The sequence below is a fragment of the Stegodyphus dumicola genome, chromosome X1 (assembly GCF_044657685.1).
Source record: "Stegodyphus dumicola isolate Sdum_Otavi_A_Nest chromosome X1, ASM4465768v1".
NCBI classification, from domain to species: Eukaryota; Metazoa; Arthropoda; class Arachnida; order Araneae; family Eresidae; genus Stegodyphus; species Stegodyphus dumicola.
Window position 1 is genome coordinate 244,665,152 of NC_140780.1, and position 26,429 is coordinate 244,691,580.

The 26,429-nt window shown below is 30.9% G+C and overlaps 1 protein-coding gene and 1 long non-coding RNA gene across 2 annotated transcripts; both read left to right on the forward strand.

The window, feature by feature from the left end:
• On the forward strand, positions 1–26,109 carry LOC146993461 (uncharacterized). The gene is made up of 2 exons (XR_015038439.1): positions 1–618; positions 11,146–26,109. It is a non-coding gene; the product is annotated as an uncharacterized LOC146993461 (long non-coding RNA).
• Positions 613–3,869, forward strand: heca (hdc homolog, cell cycle regulator). The gene has a single exon (XM_035374865.2). It carries the CDS (start codon positions 811–813, stop codon positions 2,065–2,067), a length of 1,257 nt encoding a protein of 418 aa, XP_035230756.1. The 5' UTR covers positions 613–810; the 3' UTR covers positions 2,068–3,869.
• Positions 26,110–26,429: the final 320 nt, after the last annotated feature.

Below are 26,429 nucleotides of genomic sequence, written 5' to 3' on the forward strand. Positions count from 1 at the left end.
TAAGTTACCTAAATAGAATTTCCATTAACAGCAAATGTAGATACAAATTAACTGTTCATTCGAATAAATAAAACATTTTATCATCTAAAATGTCTGTGCAGCATTGAAATTTCTACTTGTCTTTTTACAGTAAATTTAACTTATCGTCATTAACGCTATACTGCAGATTTCAATCTGCCGCTGGTCCCTTTAACGATACCCGGGTATGCTGGGAAGCGGCCAAGTTGTGTTTACTGATTCAGCAGTCGCTCAAGGTCAAATTTAGGAACGCACGTGTCGCCGCGTTCATTTCCTATTGCGGGAGATAGGTGCAGGTGTAAAATTTTACTTTTAAAATTTTCACCAGTTTTTCACGAATGAATGTAACCGAAGTTTAACCCAGATCATGCTTCGGACTCTCATTCAAGAAACAACGATGATCCCGCTTCAATAAAATAACTCTGAATGCTTATATGTAATGTTTACGATTTTCAATAATGGAAGCCATAGACTCTACGTACAGGCAAGGAAGCATGCGCATCGTATGATGTTATGTTCCACCCAATCTCGCCGGATTGTCCAATGGCAGTGCTTGTTTTTGCCGCCACTCTCAGTAGTAGGATGTTTCTTCGCTAAGAGGTATAGTGTCTGATACAGTTGATACACCGACTCTACAGGGTGATAGATCTGATATATATGTCAAAATCTGCGACTGTTTATATCTGTCCATGCACAGCAAGGGTGTTTATGTTTTATACCGGAAAATATTGCTTTGATTATTGTATTATGTTAGATGATAATTAATTGCTTTACATGTTTTAATTTGTGAATATGGAAGCTCGGAATGTGCAGCAGTGTCAAGCAATTATTGAAAACTACGATCCAGCTACTATGACCATATGCTGCGTGCCAACTATATGTCATGTTGGAGAGCCCATTCATTTAGAAAATTTATCTGACGCTGTTAAAGTTATATGCAATAACGAGAGTTGTTTAGAGGGCGAGTACATGCATAAGATATGTTTCGATCAGTGGGAATACACAGTGTTGACATTTTTGCGCTCAACCGGCCGCGCTCGTAGTTGGAGTGAAAAACAACGTTTACAGAATTTGTGGACTAAAAAAGGGTATGATTTGGCATATAAAGCTTGTGGTTGTAAATGTGGTAAAGGGCATTTACGCAAAGATCTTGATTGGACTCCACCATTAGGTGTAGTTGATGATCAGAATAAAAGAAAGAGACATAGAAAGAAAAAAAATGATAAACCAAGTCTTTCTATTACCGGCAGTACAGCAGTCTCTAAACCTGGAATGACTATTGGACAGCAAGTTCCTGTTAATCGCATTCGTAGTTCAAGCATGTCTAGCACGAGCTCTACATCTGGTAGCCCTCCCAATTCTGCATCATCTGATTGTCCCCTTTCTCCTAGTTGGGGTAACAAAAATTTAATACCAGAACGTCGGGAGCGACACGCGAGTGGCAGTATGTTCAGTCGTCGTCAAGATTATTCTTCTTTCAATACATTGCCTCGTAACAAAATCAATTCATACCACATCAAAATTGAGGATGAAGGTAACCAAGGAAATGATGAAATAAGGTGCTTTATTTTATCCACACTTAGTGCTAATAAAACTGTGGGCATCAATTGTATATTTTGTTATAGTCAAATGATAATTTTTGATCGGTATCCATTGATTGATGGAACTTTCTTTATTTCACCTCGCCAATATTCCTGCAGCTCTATACCTGTCAAAAATTCTAGCCAAGTTCATTATTTGAATGCTGTGTGTATGGGCTGTTTGGAAGGCTGGAATACAGTTCTCTTATGTAGATACTGTCAAAGACATTGGGATGGCAGTGATTTGATCCTTGGCACAATGTATTCTTATGATGTGATTGCTGCTACTCCATGCTGTCAAGAGCGTTTGAGATGTAACAATTGTCAAAGAGTTATTATATTGCCTGAACGTAGACTGCAGTTTTTCAGTGACTATAGTCGTAGTACTGCATGTCCAAGTTGTGGTTCAGTTGACTATCATTTTATAAAACCTCTTTCATCCTTCAATCTAAAATCTAATTCATGTTAATTTTTGTTTTCTAAGTAGTTGATCTAACTTTCAGGGTATAAGTTAAGGTACAAGTATTATATTATAAGCAAATATTAAGCATTATAAGTTTTCATCATCATTGTAAATCTAGATTTAAGTGCTGTTGAAAATTATGGGTATGAGAATTAAGAAACAAATTTATAGATTCCTCAAATTGCTTTCTTTATCTTCATCATTTATAGTTTATCTTAATATTGTTTGCTCGACAAATAAGGAACAGTATTTTATGGTTGCTCTTTTGGGTTTAATTCCTTTTGTGATTTTATATTTTTTAAACTAAACAACTAAAATGATAGTTGTTATGTTGTTATTTAGTTGTGTGCCCTTTTCACATGGCCTGTTATATCAGCAATTATAACAGTCCATGTGAAACTATTTTGAAAATGATTGTTTTTGACATTTATATTTTAAAATGTATTAAATATCAATAAATTTTATTGTATTCTTTATGAAAGTTATCTAAATTTTATTGAATGAATTAATTCTTGAATATTTATTTTGTAATTTTCCTTTTTGACTAATTTAAGGTTTATTTAGTTCAAAACAGAAAACGAACATAGAAATGAAAAGTATTTCTCATGTATGTGTTTGGATGTTATGTGTTGTCATTTATAATCACCATGCATTATGGTCTTCCCAGGTTTAAAATGATACAAAATTTTTAATAATTAATTTTAAGTATTATAAATTGTGTTTGTTGCTTTTTGAAAAAATGCTGCAATATTTTTTACAAAAACTTTTGGATGCTTTTAGAATAAGTAAATCTGACTATAGGCATTATATCATTCATGTTAATCCATTTATGAACAGGTGTTGTTGGACTTGTTGTGTAAAATATTTTGCAGTAGTTGAAATATGATTAATTACTATTTCAACAATTATATTTAAATTTAAATAAGCAATTTTTGCAAATGCTAATGAATTAACATTTTGCAAAGTCTGTCAGTTGTTTTAACTTTCATATGCTTCGAATTACAGCTGTTTTCCCCCTTAAATCTGGAATTTGTAATTAGTTGTTGTAACTTGTTATAATCTGTGAAATATAGCAATATTTTGTATTATCAGGAATTGATTATAACTATGCAATTTTTCAGCAATAATCCAATTTTCATATGCAATTTTTCAGCAATAATTCAGTTAATTTTCAGATTATGGTACGGTATCAAGTTCCTGCAAAATGTTTCATGAAATTAGGTCTGGTTCATATAACGATGTGGCATATAATTTTGTATGTCAGTTACTGATTTATAATCGTACAAAGTACCTATAAAGTATGCAATGGATTTGATCAGTAACAAATTCTTTTTTTAGTACTTAAAATAATCTGTGTACAGTAATGAATTTTTATTACAGTCCAGAAGTACATAAATTTTTTCTCAAATTCTTTGATCTGTATTGTGTAATATAACATTTACAGTTTTTCTGTAAACAGTGATGAAATATTTTGCTCTGAAATAAATAAAAAAAAATCATTTTCTGCTTGTAACAGTCCATCTTGACAAACTTTTAAATATCCAATTTCTTCATTATCATTTTTTCATTTTCACTGCTGTACTCACCAAACCTGACACTATCTGCCTTGTAGTTCTTCATGCGAGAAACTTTGCAACATCAGAAGTACTGAATGTTTGTTCAGAATAAATTCCACATCATCCGTTTATCATTTTAAATTATATATTAACTTGTACCATATACTGAAAATTAGCCTGTTCTGCATTCTATAAGAAGTATGCTTTTATTCTCTACAAAAATTGAAATAAACTATGATTGCGTTATAACCATACAGGTTATATTTTTTCCATTCATGCATTAAAAAACTCATTTCGCTCATGCATTAAAAATGTCGTTGTCTAAGATTCATTTTATTATAAAAAATACACACTAGGCTTTGTTTGTTATCAGTTGGCTTAAGACGGTGTAGCGTACAAAGACTGCAAGTCACATAAGTGCCCTCTAGTTCTTTAAATTCGTGATTATTTAAAACAGAGCCAAGAAAGTACAAAGCATGTTGATGGTAACAGACTGTGATTTTGGTCATAATCTTTTGCACTTACTTTTATATGTAATTAAGTGGGGGGAGAAATAATTTTTATTCTGCATAAAATGAGGAAAATTTCTTCGAGTAATTTTCTTCATTTTAACAATAAATATATAAAATGAGAACCAATATGTGCCATAGGTAATAAGTAGAAAGGTTACTCTGTCACTTTCTCTCTCTCTTTTTATATATATATATATATATTGTGTATGTGCATAAATTAATTTTATCCGGGAAAAATATTGAATTGTCGTAAGGATCCAGATTAAAAATCTAAAGCTAGAAGGAAAATGTAAATGTATTCTCTTTTTGGCAATAATCTTTTGATATATAAGTAAAATTATGTTTAAAAGCAAATGCTGCTTTATAATTTTGCTGTTGTCTTCTACTGGTTAATGAGTATATGAGGTAAATGTCATTAATTAATTTTTTTTCTTGCATGTGTTTTAAAACTTAGTAAATAGAGAAAAGAAGTAAGGACCCCCCCTCCCCAAAAGTCTGATTTTCAATTGATTCTGGCCTTGTTTCTCTTCTGTTCTGCAGCATATTCTGAACATGGGAAACAAAATTTCTTTTAAAATGTTCTGTTGCATAGTAGAATATTATTAAATTTTTAAAATGATTCACACCAGGCTTTGTCAAATGCACAGATTAAGCTGACTTCTATGTGGAATAGTTTTGGCTTCTTTTATTTAGTAACCTTTCAGTCTCTGAATATAATGACCAATTTTTATCCGATCGGGATTTACTTCCATTTTATGTTTATTATCATATTTTTTAGTATATTTTGCTCTGTAACCAAATTTCCATGATCTGCAGGTTATAATTGTAAATTATGGTGCTCATCAAAGTAATGAATAGCACTTTAAAATTCTGTAACTCCTTGTTTATCTGTGTGTTGTAATTAAAGCCTTCGTCCTAGCTTGACTGCATATGTATGGTTACAGGATTTATTTACATTTTGTATACATTAGTTTTTTTTTTTTTTTTTTTTTTTACACATTCTTATTCATTCTCATGATTTGAATATTAAGAAAGCAAGTTTTAAATAAAATCTGTATACAAGGACTGTTTGTGCATAGTCTATTGATATTGCACCCAGCATTAAATTTTATTTCAGCAGCATAACATGCTTCTTATTTGAAAGAATTCTTAGCATGTGATACCAGGTACTATTTTCGAGAATCATTTAATAGCCACATTGTTTTGCTTTCGACATCTTCTACAATTTTTATATTTGAAGTATATCCTTGAAATCGTTGAATGTGACAGCTTTATCTCCATATTGCTGCAACTCATCTTAAAGCTTCTACCGTATGTAAAGTTGTTTAACCTGCCATCATTGCTATGCAGCTGGTCCTTTAATTTCCACAGATGTCTGTTGTTTTATACATAGTAAAAAATGTAGTAAAAATACGTAGTAAAAAACGTTGGATTTGAATAGTGTATGCAGGTACATCTCTCAAAATAAACACTGTGCAATTATATTAAAACATTGGTAATCTGTAGCCTGAAGATATGATTTGTTAACCTAGACTATACTTCAGTATGCAAAATTTGCTAGAAGTTTTATAAACATCCTTTTAAATGCTTTTTTATTTTTCAGTCTATAACGTTAGAAGACACATAACTATAAATGAAGAAGGAAAGCTATCCTGTCTAGTTAGCACATTTGCTTCTGAGGGATATGTCACTTTCAATGAAATAGTTAGATTTTGAAGATTACATTTTCGTTAATTTATAGAGTGCTAGCGTTGTTTATGCCTTAAGAACATACCAACTTTGTATATTTATATATGTTCTATTCGTACTTTATTGTATCACCAATCGCTCTCTTCTCCCCCCTTTTTTTTGTTGTTCAGTTTTGGGAATATAGATGAGAAGTACAAACTGGACTCAGGTCTGTAAATTTAGTAAATGTACTGCAGAAAAAAAGATATCTTCATCAAGCCCTTTCTAAATGTTCTGGCATATTATGTTGCATACAGTTACAACCATGAAAACAGCCATACAGTTTTATATGCATTTTGTATGTAAATCATAAAATTTTATGTGATGCAACAGACATACTTATTTGATTCTATCCATTTAAATCACTTATTTCTGGACTGCAGCGCAGAATTATTTTTTTCCTGTGGAGAAAGAAGGATGTTGTCATTTCTCTTGAAATACCTTTTTTAAGCATTTCTGGGATTGGGGAGAGGAGCTTAATATACAGTTACAGTTTCAACAGAATCTTGTTCCAGCATGAATTCATTTATATTTGTATGAATGTATTAGATAAGAAATTTAGAACCTGATCCATGTGAAATTTAAGTTCAAACAGTGTTATGTATACATGCATTAATTTTTGTATGTGCAATGTCGGTAAAATCCTAGTATACGGTGCAGCCTTGGCGCGACTTTGAAAATTATCGCCAAAACCAAAAATGATCCAAAGAACGTCTATATATATATATATATATATATATATATATATATATATATATATATATATATATATATACTATACACTATATACTATGTGTGTATATACATAGTATATACTAAGTTTAACTATATATTTTCTTTGAATGACCCGTTAACTACTCATCGCAATGTCCAGTTTTTACTGCTCATCATAAAGTTGCCAAAAGTAGCCAAATCCCGTGTGCACCGGATACTAGGATTAAACCGCAATGTCTATCAAAATCACAGATAAGACTAAAAATTACATAATAGTAATTTAACATCTTCAAAGTCGTAAATTAGTACTTTTTCTAATTCTGTTCAGCATAATAAAAGTATAAAATTTAATTTAGATTTAATGATTCTGAAAAGATTCCTGGATATTATGAATTTCAAGCTTTCAGTAGCAGAGAAATTACCATAATTCAGGTTTAAACATGGTGGTTTAAACATATTATAAAATGCAAAGATTTTAAGTACTATTTTGTAATTTTTCTGTACATTTTTTTCTTTAAGCACACACTCCAGAAGTATTGCTTTAAAGGAATTTTATACAAGATCATTTTATATTAAGTTTGGTTTTCATGGAACAGTGAAAATAGTCATTACATCAGGGCTAATTTTTTAAATTTCCTTTTCATGGAGGATATGTATAATGAAATGATTATCATAAATCTAAAATACTTTTGCTAAAAAAAATTTTATATGCTGTAAACTGAAAAATATTACTAAAGACCAAACATTTGAATGCTCATTAAATTTAATTTTGACTAATTTATGTCTTAAAAATGTGTCAGCTTTGTTTTACATTATATATATGTTGTTGACAAACATCAAGAAATTTCTAGGGCCCACCAGCGGCCGAGCGGTAAAGTCGCTGAACACTGGTAGTTCGGTCCGAGGTTCGAATCCCGCGAACGGCTGGCTGCATGGGCGTTTTCGTGGTTTTCCCCATGTGTAACGTGTATACGAGCCAGTTTCCCTTAGAAAGTCCTCCACGAAGGCATCCCTCCTCTTAGGCAGATAGCCCTCGAGGCTTTGCCATAATCACACACACACACACAAGAAATTTCTTGTATTTTGCCTCCCCCTTTTTTTAACGTTTTGTATGTATAATACTGTCTTTTAAAAGTGAGTAGGCAGTATTGTTAACTAAAGATAAATACAATTAAGTGACGCAGTACTAAAAAAGAAAAGTTTTTGCAACTAACATAGAAATTTCACCTTTTGAATATATATTAACTTTAAAAATAATGCTCATAAAAGTAATAGTACAAATGGTTCAACAGTTAAGAGTAAAAAAAGTGCTTTTTTATGGGGCATTACAATTGTCTTTAGAAATACAATTTAATCTCTGACAAGGGATTCAGATGGTTTTCCCCCCTCCCCCTTTTTCCTCTCTTTTTTTGGGGGGGGGGAAGTCTAATTTTGATTACATGCATCTTATTGATTTATTACTTAAGAAATAATTTTGGAATTTTATGGTTCATTTTTTGACAGATGTATTCAGTAGGATTTAAATCTGGACATATAGAAAATGTTTTGACTGTTTCAAGGCAATTAAATGGCAACCAAAGTAGCAGAAGGTAAATTGTCATTGTCTGGTTGGAATTTGTAATTAATTTATAGATTCAGTTTTGGGATGATTTCAAAATATTGTGATTCTATTATTTCATTACACAGTATATAAGCTTATGATTTCAACATATGGCATGCATCCAGGTCCAGTGTGCTAGGTGTTTTACTGCGTGGTGCAGTCTCTGCTGGTCCTAAGTTCTATTTGGTGTTTTCCTAAGCCCTGAAAATGTTGCCCAGTGCAGCCATACTAGTAACACCAGCTTTGGTGCTGGCCTTACATGCATCCCTAAATAATATTTGCATCTTTACTGTATTTTGTTTATTGAATTCTTTTGATTTTCCTCCATACTATAAATAGACTAATCTAACTAAAAAGGTTAAATTAGCTTCTAAGAGTAAACATTATCTTAATCAATTGAGTAAAATTCTTATTTCTTCTGGATTTTGAGGGTGTGATAGATTATTTTTGTCCATCCTGTAGTATCGTATTGCTGTCTTGCCACTCATCCATTGTATCCAGGTAATTCTGTTTAAATGTTCTGTATATTGACAAATATGTCATGTAATTAATAACTTTCTGCTGCAAATTACAAGAGCCCCTCAGTCTTTATTTAATATTATAATGATAGTGCAGTACAGATTTGAAAGACTACAGGGCAAATTTGGCCCTTTTCCAAATTTCTTTCCTTTTAAGAATTCTGCAGTTATTTGAATAATTTTCTGTTGTAAAAAATTTGTGAAAGGCTTTGTTTTAAAGATTTTAGAAGCTCAAACTAAGAAATGATTCATAAATTTCTTATCACATGTTTTCTTTAAGTAGTAATAATATAAAAGTACTATTGAAGTAACATAAATTCTAAGAAAACTTGATAAATGAACATATTTTTAGGTACATATTGACTGTTGCTTCAATGTAAAACAGTGTCATAAATTTAACAGTTTAATAAAAGTGTCATTTAAGTATTACATTTATTGCAGATAATTTTGTTTGCAGTCTCAGTAATGCTCGGGGACATAATTTTCTCATTTTAAATTCAAGGTATTAGATGTTTTCATTTTAAATGCAGGGTATTAAATGTTTAAGCTCAATATTTTATTTTTGGAAAAAAGTATGTACTACAGTCAAAAGTCGTTAATTCGGACACCCATAATCCGGAATGATCTACAGCTTGAGTAAAAACTTTAAGGCCAGTAAAAATTTTTGAGAAAATTTTTGAAAAAAATGTAAAATGAAATAAAAGGGATTCAAATAATATTAATTATTTGATAAGAAATAAATGCTATAAACATAATTTGTAAATACATAATTATGAGAAACATGTGGTTATTTACAAAGTTAGTATTTCTGCCTGAGTAAAAACTTTAAGGCCACCAGTCAGTTTTTAAAAATAAATATAATATAATCATGTAATTACCATTGCAACTACTAGCTTGTGACAAAGCTGCAATTTTCATATTTGTCATACGTTTCTTTGAAGTCTTGGTGATCTTTGTGAAGATGGCGAAGGGTAAGAAGTTAACTGATCGTGAAAGAGGAGAGATCGAAGCTTTGTCTTCAACAGGAATGAGTAGTCGTGCTATTGCGATAAAGATAGGAAGATCAAAGACTGCAGTCAACAATTTTTTTAATTGAAAGACAGTTACAGTAAAAAGAATACTGGGAGAAGACCTAAAGCTTTGTCCTCGCATGATGAAAGAAGAGTTTGCCAACTAGTATCTACTGGAAAGTACTCAACCAAGAAACTGATTCCGAGGACAGGTTTAAAAGTTTGTCAAAAAAAAAAATGATTTATAACACAATTAGAAGGTCTGGAAGGTTCATTTATACAGCAAAATTGACTAAGCCTTAGTTACTGCAGAGACACAAAATAGAGCGTTTGAACTTTGGCCAGAAAGTCATGACCTGGGACAACCAATGGATAGAAATTATTTTTTCTGACGAAAACAAATGGAATTTGTATGGACCAGATGGCTGGAATTTCTACTGGCATGATATAAGAAACGAAAAAGAAATATTCTCCAAGCGCCAATTAGGTGGAGGGTCTGTCATGACTTCGGGCTGTTTTGCTTACAATGGTGTGGGCTCAATTGCATTCATTTTAGGTAGAATGAATTCCCAAGGATACCAAAATGTCCTAACAAATCATCTTTTGCCAAATGCTGAATGTCTTGCTGGAAAAAATTAGAAATATCAGCAAGACAATGCACCGATCCATTAGAGTAACAGCACAGAAAATTGGTTCCAAGTCAACAATGTTGAAACTGTGAAATGGTGATCGCCTGATCTCAACCCAATCGAGAACCTTTGGGGTGACTTAGCAAGAAGAGTTTATGCAAATGGGAGACATTTTACATCAACAACAGAGCTGAAATCTACTATCGAAGATGAATGGTATAAAACCGACCCCACCCTTTGTCAAAAATTCGTTTCATCCATAAAAACGAGAATATTTGAAGTAATTCAAAGAAATGGCTCCTACATAACCTTCTAAGAATTTGTAACGTTTTTCTTATATGTTATTTTCTATGTTGGCCTTAAAGTTTTTACTCAGGCTCAAATACTCATCTGTGTGTTCTGTAATATTTTCTAATAATAAAATATTTGCAAATCAATTTTTCTACTTTTTTTACTTTTATTTAAGCTTAATAATTATCAATCAAATGGGAATTTAATTGCTCAGTTTAAATGTTTCCATTTTCTCAAAAAGTTTTACTGGCCTTACAAGGTTTTACTCAGGCTTTATAATCCGGACCTCAAAGCTAAAAACTTTCTGCGCATGCGGCGCGTTGACACATGCGCATAGGCGTTTACGCGTGCACATAAGACCTTTACGACTGTGCGTGTGCGCAAGCGCAGAATACATTTTCGCGTGTGCGTTTTATGTATAACGGACAGTATAAGCTAAAATTATCTAATTATCTATTTCAGTTAATGTTGATGATTGTGTTGTTCCTTAATCTTTGAATTGAATCTGGCTTATTATTTTTTGCAGACTCTAAGAGCAATTTTATAAAAGTAAACTTGAACTTCGATTATGTCAAATAGAATTTCCGATGCTGGAGCTCCCAAAGGATCTACAAAACGAAAGTTTGTTTCGATCTCCATCAAACAAAAAGTGGAATTGCTGCAAAAAATGGATAAAGACATGAAGAAGGTGACAGAGAGGTTAGTGAAAACGAAAAAATTTCGATTGACAAGTTAGCCGGTATTCTCGGCACAGCAATTATGGGACTTGAACAGCGGAACTTTGTAACTGAACAAGAAATTATGTCTGTTTATAGAATTAAAGAGAAAGTATTATCACATAAAACGAAGCAACTTAAACAACTTACATTGAAAGAAATGTTTAATAAAGTAAACAAATAAATATTAAGCTTTTTTTTTGTAAATTTTGATACCCTTTTAGATCATAATTGTTCTTTATTTCATAAATTATGGTTTCATATTTTTAATTTTAGAATTTCTGCATACCATCTTACGAGATTTAAACTGATGATCTATAATCCGGAAAAATCGATAATCCTGAATCGCCGAAGTCCCGACGAGTCCGGATTAACGACTTTTGACTGTAGTAATAATTGGAAACTGGGTATATGTGCAGATGTAAACAAATTATTAGACTTTAAAAAAAAATGATGAAAGTATTTAAAATAGTCTTTATTATCTTAAATTAAATAAATAAATGTGTCAAAATTCTTGGTGCAATTCAAATTTTCTTATTGCAGTTCTGAATTTAATAATTTCAACACTTAATAATAGTTATACTTTTAGTATTTGATAAGCATCATTTTAAGAAGACAGTCTACTTGTTATTTTTTAATTTTATTTTCTATGCTTTTCACATTTTTTTTATGCTAGCTTATTGTAATAGAAATCATGATATAGACCGTTTCATGCATTTTTCTTTTTCCGAGTTATAATTGGGATGAATTCTGAATTTATCTATAATTATTACTTTTGATTTATTCCTAATTTCTCTTGGCCAACTATTCACTTAATAGTAAAGTTACTGAATACTGGTAGTTTGACCCAAGCTCAAATACCAGCAAACGGGTTGGCTGCATGGACAGCTTCATGGTTTTCCGCATGTATAACTTTCATACAGGCCAATTTCCATTAGAAAGTCTTCCATAAAGTCATCTGTCCCTGTCTGAGACCAGTGGCTCTCTATCTTTTTGTCTCATACTACCATTTCACCAGTGCTAGAAAAGTATTTCCCAATTTTTTCCAAACTTGAAAAATACATATAATAATTAGTTGCTTGCTGGGATTTAATGGACTTTTATGGATTTAGACATATCAGCTGTAAAAGTCAAGAGAACACTTTTTAATAAATTTTTGTAGGCTTGAAACTAACCAACTATGTCTAAAAGGTGATACATTTAAATTGAAAATCTTAAAGAAATTATATATTGCAGAATGAAGTAAAATCAGTATGACATTCGTTTGCATTTTGTTATAACCTGAAGTATTCAATTTTTTTTTTTTTAAGTTTTATTTCAGAATGCATTTTTTAATATTTCATTACATTTTCTTGGGGGAAAAATTAGAGAATTGTGACTTATTATCTTTAGATGTGTTTTATTGACAAATTGAGCGTCTCTGTTAATGAAGAATTCTGCAGTATATCTGTGGGTGACTAGAGGATGCTTTTAAGTCAAGAGTGTATTCAGCAGACTGTATTCAACAACAGAAAATTGTTTGGAATACGATGAACATTAAAGGCCAAGATGATTATATTATATAAAAAACTGGGAGATTAAGAAAATAAATCAATGTTTTAAAAACACAATTTTTGTCTCAAAACAGATCAGGAAAAATTATTTTCTTGTGTATAATATGTTCAATCTTGCACCAAAAAATATTAATTTTTTAGCTTAGTATGATTTCTTACTCAGGTATGGTCCACTGACAAATATATTTTAAAAGAATCAAATCCTTAATTGAATAAAGACTTATCACAATGCTCCATTGTCCATACTGAGTATAAAATTTCGTCTTTGTTGTGTTAATTTTAGTTTTAATTTTTATTGAATTAGATCAAATAATTTTGAAAATATTCTATTTGAGGCATAATTTGTGCACGGTTATATATTTCAAAGTAAACTATACTATATAGTTTCGGTTTAATGCATTTAAAATTTTTGCAAACTCAAAGTTTCTGATCCTTTAAATATTGTGCATCCCATTTAAATTGCGACTGTTAAAGTGTCAATTCTGTATGCACTACAAATTATTCAGTGTACCATATTGGTTATATAAATTAACCAATATGGCTGTGCCTCTAATAGGTGCATTTGTAATTTGGTATGGAATTTCTAAAGTAGATATAATATGAAAAGGTTTATAAATCTGGTATAAAGAAAATTCTCAGCATTCATTTGTTGTAGAAATTCAGAATGAAAATGAAATGTATAAAAGTTAACATAAGTGACACAGATTCTTCAAAGCATTTGATTGAATGTAACAGTTTTAGAATATCAATATATACAAAATTGCACATAAAAAATAAATGTTAGTAACATATTAGTTTCCTTTTATTGTGACGGAAGTCTAAATTCCTCCTAATCATAGGATTTCATTTGGTTATAAATATAATGCGATTTACTGTTGAGTAAATTATTCCAAACCTTACAAGAGTGTAGAAGTGAAATCGCGTTAGCTAAAGGTTGTAACCTCAAAATCTTTTAACATCCTTGAAGTGCTTCAAAAAATTCATCATTTGTACTTAAATGTAACAAAAATTCATAAAATTTTCAGGTATTATTGTGTATTAAATATTATTCAGTTTCAAATCTAAATCATGAAAATTTGTGAATTTGAATTATAATGTTTATTCCAGTTTTTACAGAAAAGATAAATGTTAATAAACAATTAAAATTTATTGAAAGTTCTGTAGTTTAAAACTTTTAAATGTGTGGGCTTAAAAATTTTTTGGGAAAATATCCAGAACTTTTGGTTTAAATTTCGCTAATTGAGAGTCAACTAGTTAACAGAGAGCTTCAGTAGCTAAACAGTGGTACTATTTCATCTGCAAATTTCAGAAGGTGGATATTTCAAGATACACAAAAAGAGAGGTATGCTTGATTATGAAAAGTACAAATAAGTTTAATAACCCATTAATTTAATCTGATCTTTCTTCTTAACTTTGTAATTGGATTCTTGTGAGTGCAAGGATATTAAAGAAAATTGTTTTGGTAATCCCATTGTTTAGGTAGTGAGATACAGATTTTATTGTGTATTAAGCTGACAACTTTACCATTTTTCATTCCATGTCTTGGTGTATGGTAGTAATCTCCAGGTTTTTAATTTTCAGAATTTACAAACAAAAATTTTCTTTGATAATATATTAAATTAATTGAATTAATGAAACTTAAATTGTGCAAATGCCATTCCTCCCTAATGATTTTCAGCATAATATTTCTTATATATATATATATATATATTTTTTTTTTTGGTGTGAATTGTCTTTTAATCTATTGTAGACATCTGTAGAACTTCACACAAAGATTTAATCAATTAATATTTGTATTTAATTTTGTTTTACAAAAATTTATTATACTTTAGTAAGTTTATCCACACACTAGTATCTATATTAATCCTTTGGCAGATACAAGATTAAACAGTTCTTTCTTCTCAAATGTGTGCAGTATATGTCAGTCATGAATTTGTAATTCAAGCTGTATTCACTTATGCCCACTGCGATGCGCAACTGGAATGCGAACTAAGCTTGTTGAAGATCACCAAAAGGTTAAATATTAATTTCATTTTCATCATATTTAAAAGTACTTTGTAAAATAAATGGTTTTCTTCCGTACTTAGGATTTTGTCTGTATAAAAGTGTAAGAAAATTATGAAATGAAATTAGCCAGAGAATATAAAATTCAGAATGCCTGATTAACTATTAATATATTTTTCATCAGAATTGTATTATAAATAGTTCAGTAATTTGGATCATGTGTTTAAAATTAAAATTGTGTTCATTTGAAACAGCATCGCTACGGTGTACAAAAACTTCCGGGAAACTCCTAGTTTTTCGTATTTCAAGGTGGGAAGTTACAATATACGTAACACTGGCTCACATTTGTTTTCTGACACTTTTATGTTTCAAATTTATATACATAGATCTTATACTAAACATTGAAACACAAAATTCCATTTTTTTTTTTTTTTTTTCAAATATATTATTTTTTCTCTATTTTAAGCCTTGCTTATTACAAAATATTTCTTGTAATATAATAATTTATTCAAACAGTGTTAATCAGTAACTCTCATAACAATTTAGACACTCAGAAGTTTTGTTGAGATATATTGGCAGGTAATATTTCTAGTTACAATTTTTTGTTTTAAATTAAATTACATCATAAGAATTATCGCCTACATTTGGAAATTATTACTTATTCAACAAGCGTGTTAACAGTTCCATATCTGAAGTGAGCATGGCAAGATGCCACAAATTAACAAGTTCTGTTAGAAATTTAACTATTCACCAATCTAATAGTGGTTAAAATATCCAAAATATCTCCAAAATCCTTGATGTTTAAAGCATTGATGTATTAAAATGATGGAAACTGTTGAAAACACTCTGAAGTGGGGACTACATTAGAAGTTAAGATGAAGGAATGCGTAAGTTCTGTAAAACTTATAGTGGATTTAGAAGAATGGTTTGCAATAACAACTGCGAAACTGTCAGAAGAGTCATTAAAACACATGGCTACAATGGGCGATAAGAAAGAAGGAGTCGTTGTCAAAAAGGGAAATATGCCTGCCACTTGCAAAAATTCGTGGTAAGTAAAGATGTAAAGATTCATCATATTGAAACAATATTGTGGATGAGTCAAAATTTAATGTATTTGTGTGTAATAGACCTGTGTGGCAAAACTGAATAAAGAATTAAAACCGAAAAACACTGTCTATTGAAAGAATAATGGTTTGGGGATGCTTCATTTCCTCTGGGATGGGAAATTTAGATAGATATAGTTCTTAGATAGATTATAGAAAATAGTGTGAATCAGTATAAATATGTAAATATTCTTAATAAAAACCTGGAAGCATCTGTAAGAAAACTTGTTTCTGGTTATTACACAATTGTCATGAAATTATTCACATTCCTCTGTATTCTTCTTACTTTATATTTTATCAAACATGTATGGAGTGAATTGGAGAAAAGAATAAGAAAATGACATTTTTTCATAAACTCTACTAAAAGTAATTGTTAAGGAAGAATGGAACATTATTACACGAAAAAATAAGTCTGTGTCAGAGCAAATGAAAAATATAATTTTAGCTGAAGGATATTCAACAAAATATCGAATGCTATGATATTTTCGTGGTTTTATTAAACATAAACTGTTTGTTCAAGGTGTCTGAATACTTATGAGAGTTCAGTTTCAGAACATTTTGAATAAACTTTTTTTTTTTTTATTAAAAGCATTTTGAATAACTTTTCTCAAGACAAGCAGGTTTTGAAAAGGTATGTGTGAGACAAAAACTAATTTCAATATTATCTAATAACTGATATTTGCAAACAGATTTGAAAAATGCAATTATCCGCATGAGCCAGTATATGTATATAAAATGAAACAGATAAATTCAATCTTTTGGAGCAGCAAGGAATTAATACTGCAGAATAAAGTAATAAAAAGTAAAGTCTTATATTTCTTCTAACATCTTGGGGTTTTCTGCCTCAAGAAGTGCAAAAGATAATCATGTTTCTGAACTATTTAATGAATAATTTATTAAAGCCAAAGATAAAAATTTTATGTTTGCTTTATTAAATTTTTTATTTCTTTCAAATGTGTTAAATTGTTTCACTTCTTATGGTGCCAAACTTGGATAAAATGTTGTTAGAAATGTAACACTTTTTTTTATATTTAAAAAAATTATTTACTGTACAGTATTAATTTCTTCCTATTCCAAAAAGACTGAATTTATTCATTATTTCGTGTTATTACTATGGCCACTAAATTTACTGCAGCTTTTAATTTAGGTTCAGGTTTTATGACTTTTATTACTTCATTAAGTTTTTAGTATTATATATTCTTCTTCATAACCTCCACAGCCTGTTACCTGACCCCATTTGGCACCATAGCCCCTCCATCTGTTAACTCCAATTAACCTTAAATCCTCCTCGACATCATCAATCCATCTAATGGGTGGTCTTCCTTTTTGTCTTATTCCCTCAATTCTTGAAAAGGTTATCTGTTTGGTTGGAAATGCATCATCATATCTAAACACATGGCCCAGCCATCTGATATGAGATGCCTTTACGATTCTCAGAATATCAGTTTCACCATATTTCCTATATTTTCCATATAGTTAATGATTATAAAGAATCCTCCACATGCCATATTGTTGTACCAATCCAAAGATCTTTCTTGGCGATTTTTTTTCCAAAAGGTCATATCAGGTCTTTCTCTGCTCTGTTAAGTATCTAACATTCACTTCCGTAACAGGCAACAGGCCTTATTAAAGTTTCATATAAATTTAATTTAGTTTTTATGTTAATTAGTTTGGATTTAAGTTGTTTTTTAGGGCTGTAGTAACATCTATTAGCCATAAATATTCTATTTTTTATTTCAATTTTTATATTGTTGCAACTTGTGAGTATTATATATATGTGTGTGTGTTTATATAATTTATTTTGAGCAAGCATATAAAGATAATTTGTCTTAAGAATGGATCCCTTATGAGCTATCTAGACTTTTTTTTATTTATTTGAGTGGTACATGGTAGAGACTAGAAAGACATATTCATTTGGTTAACCTCTTCTCTTACCTCAAGAGCTTTCTAGATTGTTTTTATTTATTTGAATAGTACATGGTAGAGGATAGAAAACACATATCCATATAATTAGCCTCTTCTCTTACCTCAAATCAAATCTAAAATAGGTAACACTGTCTAACTGTTTTCTCTGTTCAGTCTTCATAATAGAAATACAGTATGGGAAAATGTTTTTGCTTTCAAGCCAAGGTAAACTATTTCATAAAAATTATCTCCTTTGTGAGATACATCTCCAGGTGAAATGTGAAAATTACATTTCATCTTGTTTGATAAGTTAAGCAAAAAGTACTGTATTTGACGGCATATAAGACGCCTTTTTTTTTTTCCTAAATTTGGTCTCAAAAAAAAGTTACCTGCATCTTATACGTGAAGGACACAGGTTAACTTTCAATACTGAATGCTATTTTTAGCCCGGATAAAGGTCTAGACACACATAACTTTTTCTACATCTACATGTGTGTGGCCTTCTAAATAAGGGTGCGTCTTATATGCCGTCAAATATGGTATACTAGGTTAAAATGTTCGTCAGAAGTTATATGTAACCTGCGAGAACTTTAGTTATCGTGCAATGTAAGAATGTGCAAAGACATAATAAATCTGTTTCTTTTAGTTAGCTTGCTGTATGTCTTCCACATAGCTTGGTAGATTCATTACATTGTAATTCTACTACTTTATAAGGTATTTCTCCTGCCTTCGTGGTGTAGTGGTTCTGCACGCTGGGCTGGTTTTCCAGAGGTCCGTGGTTCGATTCCCAGCAAAGGCGTGTGCTCATTTTTCATCTCTCCAGCTTTTCCAATTAACCTAATGTCTCTACAGTGCCGACCGGACTAAAAGGGTATTAGATAATGATTCTCCTCACCCAGGATCTGGCAATTGGGTCCCCTAAAAACCCCAATCATCCTTTAAAAGGGGGAGTATATAAGGTATTTCTCCTGCCTTCCTAGTGTGCCTTCATGGTGTAGTGGTTCTGCACACTGGGACGGTATTCCAGAGGTCCGTGGTTCGATTCCTGGCGAAGGCGTTTGCTCATTTTTCATCTTTCCGGTTTCAAAAAAAGTTTACCTAATGTCTCTACAACTTAACTACCCTTAAACAAGTTTGTGTACCTTATTGTACTTTATTAAGAGTTCCTAAATGACAGTGAGTTATCATCCTTGTTGAAATCGACTCACAGATTTAAAATTCAGCAAACTGTATTTGTCCATTTCTGAAGTATTACAAGTAAAAGGTACTAGCATTTAGGACTTAAGGCAGCCTGCTTTGAAATTAACAATTATCAAATTTAGTTATTTCATAAAAATTCCTAATTTTCCGAGCATCTAATCATTGTAAAAGACACTTATCAATGTGTATGGGAATGGGAATCAAAGCAGCCTCTGACAGATATTAACTCTTTCCAAGCAGATTGACTATATTTCTAACGAATAGCACAGCAACTTTTTTCTCGACCAGGCACAAGTTACTTTTGGCTAGCTTTTAAACTCTCATGTGTGCAATTAATATGCATAAACTTTTGCTCTGGGTGAATGTATATGATGTGAATCAAAGGAAAGATAGTGTTTAAATTAAGCTTAACTCCTAGTAAAAATCAAATTGTCACTATATAACATTTCAAAAAGAGAATAACAGAAAAACTGATAACTAGGTTTTATAGATATTGCTATTTTAAATACCCTTTGTGTGTTATTCAGCATTAAAAGGAGTGAGTATTAATTTAAATCTCTTATTTTTGAAATTTTAATTTTTCATGGGATGTTCAGAAAATGATTGTCTTAATATATTTATAAATATGTAAATGTACTGTTAAAAATTATATATGTTACATATAGGGTGATTTATTAAATATTAGTTTATTATTAGTTAAGCATTAGCATTAGCAAAATTAACCTGCTGGTTTCTTAGCAATGTAAACTTTGTCAGAATTACATGCCTGGGATCAGTATATTAAGAAATAAAGCCTAAAGACAGCTTTTTTTGAATATCCTGTATGTATATGTATATAAATCAGTTACAGCAATTTGGAAAGAGCTGTCTGTTTTGAGATATGTTTTTCTAACCTTATATAGTTTCATAAAATGATGGAAATTATGGACTTATATAGTTTCATAAAATGATGGAGTTATGGACAGCTGCAGTTCTCAAGTATATTGAATACTGAATTTGTTCACTTTCTAACATTAGGATATTTTAAATAATATACAGGTAATTTTCTGGAACGAAATATAAATGTATGCTATCTCAAAAGAAACAAATAGGTTGTTGCTGCAAATTTAGAAAATTTTCGAGCTTGGAAATGGTTAATTGATGGGTGTTTATGTATATGCATATACTCTGAATACAGTCATACTCACAATTCATATACTCTGAATTGTATATTCATTAACTTGGCTTTTTTGCTAAAGAAATTGCGAAAATACATGGTCAGGTAATGCATGTGTGATTAATATTATTTATTAATGGTTAAAGAGGTTCAATAATATTTTTAACCCTTTCTGGCACGATACCTTTTAAAATCAGAGTTTTGATTTTTAAAAAAAAGGTAGGCAGTCTAATTAGACTTAGAGGAGAACACAAGTAAAATTTTGTGAAGATAGCACTTATCGTTTTAATTCTGAGGGTGTGCCAAAAGTGCCAAAAGTGGCACACTGATTGAATAGAGCTTCGAAAAGAGTGCTGAAACGAACATTGTTGTCAATGAACTGACCGATGAGATGCGGAGAAACAAAGAATACAGACTCTCAGTTGTCTTAGATTATCAGTGAGCCTGGTCTGGGCACACCCGTTTGATTTTAGGCAAGATTTCAAGGTAAAAATTTAAAGATAATATAGAATAAGGAGATTAGCATACAGCCAAAAAAATAGCATAGAGATTTCTTTTCAAACAATTCCTTTTATACACTAAAAAAAAATCTGGAAGATTTCTATGAAAAATGAGGGTCTTAAAACTTAAACAGGGCTAAAATATATGGACTGGTTTGTGTTGAGCTGCCATCTACTATAAATAAAGAAGGTTCAGAGTAACCTATAAATCCTTTTTCATTTAATTTTTCTGTGCCTACAGAAAGGAATTTGTAGGTGTATCCAGACCGGACGCACTGTGCCGCAAAGGGTTAAATGGTTTTAAAAAAAATAAAAATTTATTTCCAAAATAAAAGGATTGGAAATGAAATTTTAATTTGAACATGAAAAATTTTAGATGCTTTTTTGAATGAAAACTTTATTTTTTAAATAAGTTTCATTTTTTCCTTTCATTATTATTTTTTATTTTAACATTTTCTTGTTAAATTTGTATGAATATGTACATTTGCATGACTTGATTATTGATTTATAGCACAGCAGGAGTAGTATTTCTTGTAATGAATGTATATGCATATAGGTAACTGAAGAAAGTAACATAGCTGAAGTGTTCAGTCTCTAAATCATTTTTTAATTAATTTTTCTTCTGTGTAATCTCATCAGCTGTTTTATTCAAATCAGATGTATTGCTGCTATGCTATCTTGATTCTGTAATATTATTTCACATCACTGTGTTTTAGTAATCTCAACTCTTGTCCTTGTACCATTTTAATAAATTTTTATCTTGTATCCAGAATTAAAAATTTTCTTAGACAATTATTAAATAACTGAAATGCAAGAAATGAAATTTTGTGTTTTTTCAAATGCAGTGTCTAAACAATAAACTACATGATAAAAGTAAGGTAACTCCAGCATTGACCCTGCTCCTCCCTTGTATTATACTTTTAATGTGCTTAAACTTGCAGAGAAATCTTGATGTAATGTGTGATTTGCACAGGAGGAGAATGTATGTGTGTGTTTTGGTGTGTTTTGTAATATTTTTGTGTAAATTAGTTGGTGATTGAATAAGCTATAGGTGGAAGTAAACAAATTATGGTAATTAATAACAGTAGGTTCTTTATTGCATATATGTGTGTAAGATTTTGTTATGGTCTTCTGTTTTTATTTCATTTGACTTTAAAAATGTCATGTTGTCATTTATACTTATTTGTGCCCTTTCCTTATTTTAGGCAAAGGAACTGTTCCTAATCTGTACATACAGTGAAATTAGAATTTAAGAGCTTTTATCAAATGTGTATTTGTCAGAAAAAGTTTTCATATCTCAGTTAGTTTTAAAATTTACCATTCTAAGTTTGTATATTGCTGCAAAAAGTAATTAATTTGATAATATAAAATATTGTATTCTTCTGTGTAAAAAATTAACAAAATTTGTATAACGTGTTCAACCATATTTCTGATTTGTGTGTGCTTTAAAATATTTACACAAATATTGAAACGTTTTTACTGTTTCTGTGCTATAAATGGTGGTTTAAATGTATGTTAAGTTTTGCAAAAGATTATAATATTAAAGTTAATTTTTAATGCAAAGTTTTCAGTTTCATAAATTTGAGAATAAGGAAATGAATACTTTATGTGAAACAGAAGTTTCTTGTGTTTTATATAAATCAGATCTGATTTATCATATAAGAATTTGCAAACATTTGGACAAACTAGATTTTATGATATGCAAATTGAAAGTAATATTTAAGAAGTTTATTTTATTACTGTAGCATTCCTTGGTCATACCTAAGAATATGTTTTGAGGATGTTTACAATTTAATCTGGTAAATCCTACAACTGTTTTGGATTTTTAAAATAAACAGAGTGTTTGTAAAAGGGGACTACAGTCTTTATTTCCTTTAATGTTGATCTTAGATGTGTTTTAATTATGAAGTTTCTCAAAATGAGGCAGAGAATTTTTTGAAAATAGCTTCAGTATAATGGGCAAAAGGATATAAATATAGCAAATATAAAATATAACATTTATAAAATCCCCACAGTGTACAAATTCAAATTAGCAAAATATCCTTTAGCAAGTTGCATACAACAGGTACCGTATCTCTATGTGCAAGGTTCACATAGGTATTTGAGAAGAATTTACTTGGTTCATGTTTCAGTGCCTATACCTGAGCAAAACTGTAGACAAATTTATTAGGTTTAGGAAAAATTATTAATCAAAAGTGGTCTTTTTTTGGAGGGGAGGCAATTAATAGTTTTGTATTGAATGAAACAATACATTTTTGAATTTGGAAAATATCAGTTAGGTATAGCTTATCTGAATTTTTTCATCAAGCGGTGGAATTTCTTGTGCCACACTTATTAAAACACAGTGAATATTTTACTTATTTGGAATTTTTGCTCTGTGGCATCCATTTTAGAAGCAGGGCTGCTCTTAGGTCATTGGCTGCCCGCATACTTCCCTAAGATTGCCGCCTCCAAATTTAAAAAAAAAAAAGCTCAATTATTAATAAAATTTTTATTTCACACTCACTGAGTACTTATGATGAATTTAAAATATTTAGGCATGGTATCATATTTTAAATGATGTCCGTCCATGTACTTTTACGTGCTGCATGCCACCAGGAATGACCCTGGTAAGAAGTAAGATTTGTTATTGATGGAATTTTCCCACCCGAAGTGTTAAGAATGTTTTTGTAAAATTCTCTTCTTAAGATTGAAAAACTTTATGATGATAGCATATGTCTGAGACCTACTTTTAAACAAATAAAGGCTATAGCTATATTTTTAAACACTTTATAAGGTATTTCTCCCGCTTTCCTAGCATGCCTTCGTGGTATTCCAGAGCACGCTGCACGCTGGGCTGGTATTCCAGACGTCTGTGGTTCGATTCCCGGCAAAGGCGTTGCTAATTTTTCAATCTCTCTTGCTTCCCAAAAATCCTAGTGTCTCTACAGTGGTGCCCGAACTAAAAGGGTTGTGGATGATGACTCTCCACACCCAGGATTTGGTTATTGGGTCCCCTAAAATCCCCAGTCGTCCTTTAAAAGGGGGAGTATATAAGGTATTTCTCCCGCCTTCCTAGTGTGCCTTCGTGGTGTAGTGGTTCTGCATGCTGGGCCGGTATTCCAGAGGTCCGTGGTTCGATTCCTGGCAAAGGCGTTGCATATGTTTCATCTCTCTGGCTTTTCCAACTAACCTAATGTCTCTACAACTTATATATAAAGTTTCTGATATAAAATTGACACACTAATTATTTAATTACAGTTACACATTATTGGGAAAATCTGTTACAGTGCTAACTAAAGTTTATCAAATTGTCACTTTCAGAATTTTATTTATTAATAAACCATTAATATATTTACAGAAGGTGTTGAAAATTAAAACTTTGTGCCTATTTTCAGCATGAAATCATGTTTAAACTGATATCGTATGGAAGACATTTTTACGGTAACCTTGATGCTTCAGTGCATGTTTTATTTCAGTTTATTGATTATTTTCAGGTTACCGTTGTACACTTTCCCTTTTGTAGGTCTTGTAACAGAGTGATTCTTTGTTAAATTATTGAACAGCCCTCTAGTCTATGAGTTCAATACTTCAGGTGGAAAATGTTCTCGAACAAAAAGGTTTTTACTTAGTTAGTGGAGATAGTTTAATGTGACTCAACTTGTATGTTTATATATACGCACACACTACAAGAATTATAAAAATAAATTAACCTTTATATTATATCATACCTGTAACATACAACGGCTGTCTAAAAAGTGTCCCATCATTTCCAGGAAAAATATGTTACTTTTGTGATGGTATTAGGACTCTAATTCTCTTCAAAATAGACACTTTGTGCCACACACTTAGCCCGCCGATCCTTCCACTGCCACTTCTGGAATGGTGTTCATCTCTGCCATATCATTCTGCATTATCTCTTCTCTACTTTCAAACGGGATCCTTTCAATATTGTCTTCAATTTCGGAAACAACCAGAAGTCGCAAGGAACCATGTCTGAAGAGTAGGGAGGTTGGTGATTTACTGGAATTCCACGTTTCATCAAGAAAATCTGGATAAAGGACAATTAATGGGATGGAGCATTGTCATGATCTAACTGCCAGTTTTTTGCTGTCCAGAGGTGTGCCAAACCTCATCATGGAGTCGGCAAAGAACTTCTTTTCTCACTGTTTGCCCTCCAGTTGCATATTCATGATGTACATTTCCACAGTTATCAAACAGCACAGTTAGCATCACCTTCATTTTACACCTCACCTGCTGTTGTTGTTGTTGTTGCTTATGCTCACTTGTATGACATAGTCAGACCAAGCCTACTAAATACGTCGTGGCAAGGAGTGCTAGGCGCCTGTCGTTAGCAATAACCTTGAGCACCTAGCAGGTGACAGTGCAGTTTGTCTCAGTTCCGCCCCAATTTTGATGGAGAGCACCTCGGGGGAAGGACAGGTCTGAGGGTTTCCCACCCCTCTCCCCTTCCATCAAACCACGCGAGAGGACTTTGGCTCGCCGCATATTTGAGTGCCATACTGATACTATACATTTACAAACATTCATGCCTTCTCTGCGGTTCAAACCCGGGCCTTTTGGCACAGTAGTCAATGATACTAACTACTATACCAGTTGGGCAGCACATCTCACCTGTCATGCTTTTTATAGAAGTCAGGGACTCGAGATGCTTCCATTGCAAATAGTGTACTTTTGTGTTTATGGCCTCCTAGAATGCTGGTCAATATATATTAATTTAAAACTATACAGACGGTTAAGCACTAGAACTGCATAATTCTAAAATTAAAATGAAAGAAACTTTAAAAACAAAGAATGGCATATGATTTCCATTTATTTTTGCATATCAGTTAATACTGGAAATTAGATAGTGTATATTTGAAGTACTGATAATTGCTGTAAACTGAAATTTAAATTTCATTACACTTCATATTAGACTCTTTTTAAGAATGATTGTTTTGAATTTACTTCTACAGTATAATTAAAATTGTTTCCTAAGAATTTAATTCAGCTAACTGTGAAGTTTATTAAAGTATTTTAAATGTGATGACATATAAATATATTGTTTATATTTACTTCAGAACCTAGTATTACAGTACATGCATGTCAGTAATGTTTTCAAATTTATTATAAATATATGTAGGTTTTATTGTATATATATTTCAAGAATATTTTATCAAGCTATATATGTCTGCTTAAAAATGTGATTTTTTTTTTTTTAACTTTTAAAATACCTTTTTATAAATATTTACTGGTGTGTTAAGGTTTACATTCTGCAAGTAGTTACCTGTCCAGCAATACTTTTTGTAATATCTTCAACTTAAGTAAAAATCAAATTGAGTGTTAATAATAAACATTAATTTACAAAAACAAATATTATGTGAGTGACTGGTGGTGTTTAATGTATTACACGAGCTGTTTTATTCTTTCATATCATTACTAATTTCTGAGTAGAATTATATAGCTTCTAAGATAATTTTTAATAACCTTTTAGAGGTCAATATTTTTATTTCAAATTTTAAAATTTATTTCTTCCCATTTTAATGACTGATAGGTTTGAACTATCCAAAAAATAATTAAAAAATACTGGACTTAGCCTGTAAAAAGCTAAAATTTGCAAAGCACAAACACTAGTATAAATTTGTTATCAAAATTGAATGTAATATTTACTTTTAAGTATCCCACTTTGAAGTT

Coding starts and splice junctions, on each gene's coding strand:
- heca (XM_035374865.2), top strand. CDS start 811: ATGGAAGCTCGGAATGTGCAGCAGTGTCAAGCAATTATTGAAAACTAC.